The sequence below is a fragment of the Pterocles gutturalis genome, unplaced genomic scaffold (genome assembly GCF_000699245.1).
Source record: "Pterocles gutturalis isolate BGI_N339 unplaced genomic scaffold, ASM69924v1 scaffold8775, whole genome shotgun sequence".
Classification (NCBI taxonomy): Eukaryota; Metazoa; Chordata; class Aves; order Pterocliformes; family Pteroclidae; genus Pterocles; species Pterocles gutturalis.
The window spans coordinates 498-10,960 of NW_010143363.1; the positions used below are offsets into that span (position 1 = coordinate 498).

A 10,463-nucleotide genomic window follows, 5' to 3' on the forward strand; every position below is an offset into this window, starting at 1 on the left:
ACAGTTGGACTTGATGATCCTTGAGGTCTTTTCCAACCTTATTGATTCTGTGATTCTATGCTAAACCTTGTAGCTGCCAGACTCTCCTAGATGAGAGTTTTGAATGCCCCATATCTTATCTAATTGCGGGATTAGGACGTGACATGTTCCCAGTCAGTACCACCTGGTTTGCCATCTTCAAGAAGCTGCTCAGTTTCCACAGGTTCAAGCTCTGTTAAGATTGGTGTAAGAGACTTTTGCCTCCATGACCTTCAGCTTGCACGCAGTAAGAGAATCTCTTAAAACCTTCTGCCTCATTTTTGTGCCTTTGTATTTTGGAATTACTTGTTTATACCATAAAAGATAACTTCATTTTGAAAATTCAGTTCCCTGAATATCTGAAGGAGGGCACTCACAGCCTTGTTCAATACTAAGCCATTTGCTGACCATCACAGCTGGGAAATTGTTTCCGTGGTGCCAAGGGAATTGCTAGAAAGCATGCCAAATGGCTTTCATGTCCTCTAGCAAGGGACACTTCTTTAATTTCTCTCCTATTGTTTTGTTCTTTTGTGTGAATTGTTTGGAGTAGTAGTGGCATTAATGATATTCAAAAGCAGGATTTCTAAAATGTGCCCCCCACCCCAAACCAGTTCGCTATCTGTCTGACAAGACACACTCAGCTTTGTGAAACGGCAGGATGATGTTTGTTTCAGTGTGGCCACCCGTTGGGGATTTGCAGGAATACTGCAGCAAATCATCCTGCATGCAAGGCTGACCTCTGGGAGGCTAACAAATTGAGGTGAGCCAGCTGGAGCGATAGGACATTGCCGACAGACAGAGAGCATGCTCAGACCTGGGGGAGAAAGGTAGTTCAGTCTGCGGATGGTGCACGGGTTACTGTGCTGAGAGCTGTTAGATACGGTTTTTTTCATTTTCTTTATGGTGGTGGGGGAAGAAGAGGACTGGAGAGTATTCGTTCTCCTGCAAGGCATAGCTTTAAGGTGTCTTCTTTTTTCTTTCTCCTGTGAAAGAGAGGCACTGGATAACATTTCCTGTGATTTAGCAACACCAGGTATGCGTGCATGTGCTGAAACACTAATCTGCCAGTGATAGCACTTCCAAGATTAAAAAGGTTGCAGATGCTCTGAATTACTGTGGGTTTTTTTGCAGGGTGTTATTGTAACTGTGCTCTGTTTGCTGTGCTGATCACATACGGCTCTGAATTCAGTTTTGTTGGCACTCCTGGCTGCAGTGTACTTTGGGGGGAAGGGAGGGTTAGCATGTTTTTTGATGCTATCTCCCTGCTCCCCCGGCACCTTCTCACTGAATCTCTTCTCTATGGCTGTGCATGTGTGGGAAGGAGGTCAGTGGTTCATTTGTAATCCCAGGTCTGTGTAGTCCCTCTTTGTTTCACTGGTGGTTTGCTTTAACATTTTTAAATAAAAGTCTCATGGGGACAATATCTTTAATTTGGACTAAATTCTGTAGGTTTTCAGAAATTTATTTCTCACTGGACAGGTGCTCCTTTGTGATTGCTTTTTTTTTTTTTTTTTTTTGCCCTCCCCTAAAAACATGCTAATATAGAGCTTGTGGTAACCAAGGAGTGATTTTCGCTGTTCTTATTGGCTGTGCTGTGCTCCGAACAGTTTCGGCTCCTGCTTGGAATTTGCAGCACACAGGAGCAGTCCCAGGCACCATGCTGATGGGAAGCAGGGAAAGCTCAGACTGTAAATGCCGCTAAGCACCAGTCCCAGTATCCAGATAACACAGGCACTCTTCCCATTGGAGAAGAAAGAAAGAAGGGATAAAGTGCAGAGAATAACAAATGGCAGCTAAAGCCCAAAGGCATCGTTGGAGAGCCTGAAGCTCATCTTATTCAGCACTTTGGGATTTCAAATCGCATTCTTTTAAATTCATTTTTGCACCATTAGTAAATTTTCCCCTCAGCCACCCCAACTCTATCTTTGCTTTAAGTAGACCACTGAAGTAAGAGAAACCTGGTGTGCTCTGACACATTTTTGTTCCTGACAAAGGTATTTTGCTTACAGAGTAACAGCAAGAACGCAGGCAAACAGAGGGTTTTTTTAGTCATATGACAGTGCTGTTAATGTGAATATAACCTGATAGTTTTCAGTAGGATACTCAGCTGAACAAAGGTCAGCTGAAAGAAACTCTGTCTCTTAAGCTTGCCCATCTGTCTAGCCATGGTTGAGTACCTTGAACTTTCATCTTTAGGCTTGGAACTGTTGGAAGGTGAAGTCTTGAGAGTTGAAAGAAAAAATTTTTTTTTTTAGCTCATTTTTCTTGCATCTACCACCTTATTTATCTTCATCAGAAATGTGTGATATTTAGGGGAATTTTCTGGAGATCAGGGCTAGTTTTTTGTTTGAGGAAAGGATTTCATACTCCATTTAATTCTGGACAGAGGAGAGATCTAGGAAATGCAGACCTTAAAAGCCCAAGAAGTATTTTTCTTAGTTTCATGCTTTTAGCTCAGTTTCGTAGTTTGCATATATGCATTGACTACTTAGTGTTGGAAGTTTGGTTTTTTTACCTGTTCTTTTGTAGATCAAGACAGCAGTATCAACAAGTACTAAATTATATTTAATTAGAGTTTTGCTTTCTATTCCTAACTTATGCGAAACCATGAAAACTGAAGATAAAGCTAATTTTGATTACAACTGCCTGTAGATACCTGAAGTTTTTGTCAAACTGTTTTTTTTAAATAGTTATATTTTGATTTTATTTTTTCTGAATAAAGTTTGTATTTGAAACTCCACTTGAGGCTGCAGAGTTAAGGTATTCTTATTTTTCATATTCCCTTTTTGTATCAGGCTTTGTTAATGGTATTTGTAGCTTTAACTGCTGGGTTTGCTCCCTTTAAGAATCTGCTCTTTTCCTGTTTAAAAAGTCAGCACTTCTACACTTGGCTGCTTTTTACAAAGAAAATGTTCCAGTATATCAGTCATTCAGTGTACCATCCTTTCTTTAATGTGATATATACTGTGAAAGATATATGTGTCTCATTAAACAAATAGAGCGTATAAGATGATAACAGCCTTTTGGGCTGTGGGGATTGACTTGCTTGTAGTTCTGTGGGAATCTGTGACAGATGAGAATAAAAGCCAATTCTTGGCTGCTGAATCCTAACTCCCTCTCCTTCCAATCGGGAAAGTTGCCTTCTAGCAACTTCTGCTTTGAGCATGAATGAAGTAGGTATTTAAAACTGCATGTATCACATATACTGCATCCTTAGCTAAGCCTTTTGCATCAGGGATGGGAGAAGAAAGACATTTTGCAGGGGAAGTGTGAAGTGCAATATTTGCACGCTTTACTTTTCCTGTGCTGGTCCTGGAAAGCCAGCCTAGTAAGAGATGGATCCAGGGGCAGGGAGTGCTAATGGGGAAGATATCCTTGAGGAGGGAATATCTGCTCCTACCCCTCCCACTGTGTTGCCGTAACAAGAAGAAGGGTCAGGGTCCCCTGCCTGTTTCTTGCCCGTGTAGCTCTGCCCCAACTCCTTCCCTGTCCTGTGGCAGGAGCAGCCACAGTCTGCTTCCAGTTGTGCCACGTTTCTGGGAACTGTGGAGACAGCTCTGCGTGGACAGTGCTGCCGTGACTGGCAGGCTCTGCGGGGAGCTGGTCAGCTGAGCCAAACCCAAGTTGGCTTCTGTGTAGTGGTATTTCTCTCTGTGCACAGAGTGGTGATGCTCTCTGGAAATGTGTGTCCTTCATGATTTTTTTTCCCATTTTGTGAGGGTTTTTTAGCCTCCTGTAGCTCTGGAAAACTGAGCATTGGCTTGGGAAGTGCTTGGTCAGTTGGTAACAAAAGCTTGGCGAGGCCTAAGTAGACAAAAAGAGCACTTCCCATTTTGTTAATACCTGCAGCACTGAGTGATCCCCCTTTAGACGTGCTGCTCACTCCAGTGACCCTTTTTCTCCCTCATCAAGTTCATGTTTTGTTCCTCTGGGTGTCTTAGGAGTGTATGGTTTTGTCTTGTTTGTTGTTGTTATTGTGTGGGCTTTGTCCATCATATTAATAGCTGTAAAGTAGTGATTCATCCTACCCTAGCTTCTTAAATAAAAAAAGAACAACAGAACTCATCTCTTAAATGAATCCAAACAGTCCCTTATGCCAACTGCCTATTAGTAGAAATTCAGCTCTCCCATGCCACCCGCTCTCATCTTCTCTACATGTTAACAAGAGATGAAGAACAGCTTCCCCATCTATACTTCCTGTTGCTTTCCCACTTCCTGAGGGTGTTTATAATATCAGATGACCAGCAGTTAACAGGGAGAAGGTGCTATTCTGTTCAAATTTCCAGTAGAGTACTATGGACCTGTGAGATGCTCAAGGTGTCTGCCAGAGGTGCCTGCTGAGCACACCAGATGCATGCTCCTGAAGGCTTTACCTGCTCGCTTGTAGTCAATGCTAGTTAGAGAAGCAGCAGCTGGGCTGAGAGGATGAAGCTGTGACCCTTTTGCTAAGTGAGCAGTGGTGAAGGAAGACAATGGGGTAAGCTCTTCATGCCTGTGATCTCTTGAAAAAAGAGCAAAGATGAGCTGACCAAATACAGAGTCCCTCCCACAGCCTCTTAGCCTCTGGAGCAGCATCCATGTAGGCGGAGCTGCAAGCCTTGGGAAGTGCTCTTATTTCCTTTGCAAAGTCTTGAGCTGTCCCTATACCAGTGTGTTTGTTGAGCTCCCCATCTTTGACCGTATGGCACTGTAAGTCAGCTGTCACACTACCCCATCAGCATTACTGCCAAGGAAATCTGCTGCTTCTGTCTCCTCCTCTCACTCCCGCTCCTCTCCTGCAGCCTGCCTCTGTTGTGAGTCCTAAAGGGCACCTCCCATCCCCTCCCATGGGGCAGCACTCTGCCAGCTTGGCAGCGAACAGCTCTGTGCTGCTTTTACGTACGTGTCTCTTCTGGACAGGCTCTAGTCTATCAGCTGTCACGTCTTCTGTTGTTGAAGGATAGTGCTTTAGCATTTCAAAGCAGAGAGTAATAAAATTTCACTCCATGCGATTTCTTTGGTAACTGGGGTGTATTGCTTGCATGAAGCAAAGCTGTGGTTATCCCAGTGTCACTGGGAAGTCAGAGCGTGAATGAGTATGGTACGAATGGGGTGGATTGTCTGTGGGTAGCTGGGGGTGTGAACGACCTAGATGCTGACCTATATATAGAAAGAAACAGAACAGAGGACTCTGCTATTAAGGAAAGTAGCAGTGTGTGCAGATCGGCACTTCTGCAAGTGCTTTTCAGTTCTTAAGATGTTCTCTGATGACACCATGGGAGAGGAGTGGCATCTAGACCCATTTTCTGAGGGAGATTTAGTAATGAAATTCCTTTTATTGTGAAGCAGCTGTCTTTCAGGTGGAAGAGTAAATGCTTTCACCTATTTCACAGTTATCTGCTTCTTCCTGGGAAAGTTTCCCATCCCAGGACGATTGCTGCTGACAGCACTTAATGATTGACCTCAGCCTGGGGGGCTGAGGAACCAGGGGACCTGGAGAGTGATTGCTTGCCATTTCCCCCTTGGTGCAGCCTCTCCTGGGTCTATAAAAGCAAACAGCAGGACAGCTTGTTGCTATTTATGTTCTGTCACTCCCTGAAGGACCAAAGATTTTAGGTCTCTAAGGTCTGTGTTCACTGAAAGTGTCAGCTTAAAAAAAAAAGGTGGATGATAAAATGTGGGGAAACAGGCAAAGAATCACGACTGTCCCCAGTGTACCTGTGAAATTCTCCTTTCAGTTCTGCCTGTGACACCCTTTCCTGTCCACATCCCCTGCTTTCCATCAAAAGCAGCTTTCAGCCAAGCAGCCTGAACCAAGATTTATGAATTGGCAATGAGGAGCAGCAATGAAGATGGATTCCTTTAGCATTGCTAGCTTTTAACATTCATTCCTGACACCTGGTTGGCTAAGGCATGTATGCTCACTGCAGCTAAGTGCAGGGAAGTGAAAGAGCTGCAGTGAGGGAAGAGATGGAGGAGGGCCTTTAAGGTGCTCTTTATTAAAAAGCTGAGTTGTTCCTTTGTAGACATTTGGCAGATGTTGCTGTAGTGGAGTCTGAAATGAAAACTGCTAACCTGTGAACATTGTCTGCATCCATCAGGCTGCATCTCTGAAGTGCCTCTTGTGCCCTTCCCTTGGGGCTGGAGGGGAGACAACAAATCAGTCAGGGGTGAAACATTACAACAGGCTGTTGCCAAGGAGGCCTCTTTGGCTCAAGGGATTTGTAATGGTTGGTGGAGCTCTCCACTACTGAGATGCCCGTGAAATGCAGGTGGTATCAGTGGTGTTTTTATGGGCTGCTGGCTTCTGATGCCTTTGAAACACCCACACATATACAGTCTCCCTGCCATACTGGAATAATAAAGAGGCCATGTAGTTTTCCTCCTCTGCCAAGTTCTTTCGACTCGCATTGGCTCTGTTGAACTTGTAGGTGCTTTGTTCTTCTGACCTGCAGTAGTTAACTTTCAGAGTGCCCACAGGCTGGCCTTCATTTGAAGTGTGTGCTTGTGGCGGAGGACTTGATTGTTAAAGGTTGCCTTCACATACTGACTAGCAGGCTTTGCACGTGACTGCTTGAGCTGGGCTTGGTCCTTGCCTTGGTAATGCTGCTGAAGTCGTTTAAAGCTGTGCTCGTGAGATTGGAGGTCTGTAGTGGAGAGGTTATTTGGAGAGTTGGATGCTATCATTAGATGTCTTTTAAAGGTAGTGAAGAAGTAAAATGAAGCTTTGGAAATCTGATACCAACAAAATAACTTAAGATCTTTCTCCGTGAGTAATTTATTTTCCTGAAAACTGGTTTGGTTGTATTAGTAGAGCCTAACCAAGTGATACACCTCTGTCCCTGGTAGGTTTCCATTCAAGGTTGTCCATGGAACAGCCCTGATGGAGAGTCGCAAAGCTATCAGGAGCAACAGTCATCCCCTATTATAGAGCAGGAAAGATCGAGAAGTGATGTGACAGCCATAATTCGTCTGTGCAGGATATCTGTGGCACCTGGGACAAGATCAGGGTTAAATTGCTGTGGTGGAAAAAAAGGCCAAGCGTTGGGAAACACCGTATTGTAGTCCTTCATGCCTTTGTTGCTAGAGACTGGCTGAAGAGAGGAATAAGTATTGAGAATGAGATAGATAAGCATTTTTGGGGAGTGGTTTAGGGAGAGCTGATCCTGCCCTGGTGATTAGATGACAACTCTGGGTCCCTTCCCATTTCTTTTTCCATGGTTGAAATCAAAACATCTTTTTAATTTGCTGCTTGCTTTAACAGAGTTGCTAAGTGAGACAGTTTTTCAGACCACTTGCCAAAGGCGGTGGATTTCATTTCTGTTCCATTTGAGTAGCTAGAGCTGCTCTGAAATTGGCGTGAATTTGTTGCTCAGAACCCCAGAGACCACTTTTTGAATGTGTGGCTTACAGCTAGCACTTGTTTCTTTGGCATTATTCAGTCTCCTACATACCTTCAGTTCTTCCTGAGACAGGGATCCTGCAGGCTGTTGGGATCTCACAAGCTTATAGGGATCCCTTCTGACTTCATTGAATTCCATGAATGATTCTCTATTCAGTTCCAAGCTGCATGAACCAGATTTCAGGATTAAGCTTTTAGGCTGCAATATCTCTTTTCAAAATAACTCCCTTGGTGACAGAAGAGGTGTTTGCATTGGTCCTAAATATGCCTTGCTGTCTGCCTCCACTTTGCCATGTAAGAACAAGTGTCTTTGGGTTGAAATGCTGAGGGACTGTTGCTAGGGATGTCAGTGCATGTGCTTGAGACACTGCTTTTTTTTCCCTCCCTGCAAACTTGCATCAAAGGGAGTTTAAACTGCAGTTAGAAACAGTCTAATCAGGTATATGTACCAGTTAGAAATTTCTCCTCCTAAAGTTCCCTGTGAGTCATGGCTGCAATTACTTACAGCCTGACTAGCAGTGAACCTTGATGCATAATAAAAATTGGAGCCCATAAATACTGTAGGTGAATCATTATCTCAATTGAAGTTCACATTTGAAAATATAATCAATACTCTGATATAAGCCAGTAGTGTTTCTACATAAAAAGGAAACAGTGGCAGGATCTCTCCCATAATAGAAAAAGAAACAGGGAGGCCTTGGAGCAGCACAGAAGAGATTCTCAGGTTGGGATGGGAAAACATCAACACTGGATACACTTCAAATGTATTACATGCCCATTTGTACAAGAGTTGCCTGTGCTGGTGCAAGTCAGGCTCCCACTAAATGAGGGTTTGATTGGCTTAATGAAACATCAGTTCCTTGCATGAAGAGGGGAGCTCTTCTCAATCCCATGCCAATATTTCTTTTGGAAGACAATGGCAGCTCCTAGCCTTTGATCCCAGATTGCAGCCAAAGAAACAACTGAGTGACGTGGGAGTGTCCCACAGGGCAGTGCGTAGACCTGCAAGTCCTCCCCAAACCCCACAGTAAAATTAAATTGAATGTTATGTTCACCAGTTCACATTTCATATTGGAATGGAGTGTAGCAAAATCTATACTTGGCAGTATTCCTTGTACTAGTATTATCTGCACAGTAAAGGAGAGAGGCAGTGTTGGGTACTCACAGACATGTGGAAGGCAGATGAAGAGAAGGAGCTAGGTCTCCCAAGCCCTGTGCGAGTGGCCCGGTGATTGCAGCGCTCTCTTTCCTCTCACTGTTGGAGTGGTCTGCAAAAAGCACAGTGAGACAAAGTCCCTGAGAACCTACCATTTTTTTCTGGCAAAGCTTCATCAAGCTCATCTTCAAACTCTTTTACTTTTTCTTCTCCAAAAGGGTAGAAATTGAAATGTGAGAGGAAGCCTTACTGTAGAGCAGCTCCCAATTCTGTTTGCTTTATTTTTTTTTTTTAACAGTTTTGAGCAGTACTTTGACACTCTTTTCTTCTTTTCCCTCATTCCCTGGAAGGGGGAAAAATTGCTGAAAAAAGCCTAAACTCTCTTGAATAGTCCGTAAAATGTGATGTATGGTGGAGCTGTAAACCTGATGTTTAAATGGTTCCTTTCTTGTTTTAGTTTCCACAGGTCTTTGCCCTCACCATGTCAAGAAGTGTTAGTGATGTGTTCCCTCTCCGCTGCATTCCCCGCCTGTTATCCTGCTAGGATCTAGCTACAGAATGAACATAGCAGCTGTGTTTAATGCCCTGCTCGTGTCTGTCCTTGCTGCTGTGCTGTGGAAATACATCAAACTGCGAGAGCATGCCTACATGGTTGAACAGGAGTTGGCCGTCACACGTCAGTCTCAGGAACTCTCTCAGGTTCAGATTGACTACCATGCAGCTGTCCAAGCACTGGTGGAGGATGGTACAAGGATGGTGTGCACTGGCAGGATGCACACTGACCGCATCTGCCACTTTGAGTCCCTCTGCTACTCTACTGAGGCTGAGGAGTTTGTCTACTTTCACAGCAACTCCTCAGTCATGCTGCCCAGCCTGGGCTCCCGGAGGTTCCAGCCAGCTCTGCTCGACCTCTCCTCAGTAGAAGATCACAACACCCAGTATTTCAACTTTGTGGAGCTGCCAGCTGCTGCGCTGAAATTTATGCCAAAACCAGTCTTCGTGCCCGATGTGGCACTGATTGCTAACAGGTTCAACCCAGACAACCTGATGCACGTCTTTCATGATGACCTCCTCCCCATTTATTACACTATGCAGCAGTTCTCTGATTTAGATCTGGAGGCGCGGCTCTTTTTCATGGAAGGGTGGAGTGAAGGCGTTCACTTTGACCTCTACAAGTTACTGAGTAACAAGCAGCCACTTCTCAAGGAGCAGCTTAAAACCCTGGGCAGGCTCATCTGCTTTACTAAATCGTATGTGGGACTGTCCAAAATCACCACCTGGTACCAGTACGGATTTGTCCAACCACAAGGGCCGAAGGCGAACATCTTGGTTTCTGGTAATGAGATCAGGCAGTTCACCAAATTCATGATGCAGAAGCTGAACATCAGCTTGGAGGAAAGCTCCAGTGAGGAGTACATTGTAGTGTTCAGTCGAACAATCAACAGACTTATCCTAAATGAGGCAGAACTAATCCTGGCTCTCGCTCAGGAGTTTCAGATGAAAACCATTACCGTCTCTCTAGAGGAGCATTCATTTTCTGACATTGTCCGGTTGATCAGCAATGCGTCCATGCTGGTCAGCATGCATGGGGCCCAATTAGTCATGTCTCTCTTCCTGCCAAGAGGTGCCACAGTGGTGGAGCTCTTTCCTTATGCTATCAACCCTGAACACTATACCCCTTACAAAACCCTGGCAACCCTTCCTGGCATGGACCTGCAGTACATTGCCTGGCAGAACACTGACAGGGAGGACACTGTTACCTACCCGGACAGACCTTGGGATCAGGGTGGGATTGCTCATCTGGACAAAGCTGAGCAAGAGCGCATCATTAAGAACACAGAGGTGCCACGGCACCTCTGCTGCCGCAACCCTGAGTGGCTGGTCCGTGCCTACCAGGACACACAGGGG

General features: G+C 44.7%; 1 protein-coding gene across 1 annotated transcript in view; it reads left to right on the plus strand.

The window, feature by feature from the left end:
- The first annotated feature begins 834 nt into the window (after positions 1-834).
- POMGNT2 (protein O-linked mannose N-acetylglucosaminyltransferase 2 (beta 1,4-)) overlaps positions 835-10,463 on the plus strand; it is a 10,084-nt gene continuing 455 nt past the window's right edge. Inside the window, exons 1-2 of the mRNA XM_010084708.1 lie at positions 835-1,051; positions 9,022-10,436. Of these exons, the coding sequence (XP_010083010.1) occupies positions 9,114-10,436 (1,323 nt within the window). The 5' untranslated portion in view covers positions 835-1,051; positions 9,022-9,113. The remainder of the gene's footprint in view (positions 1,052-9,021; positions 10,437-10,463) is intronic.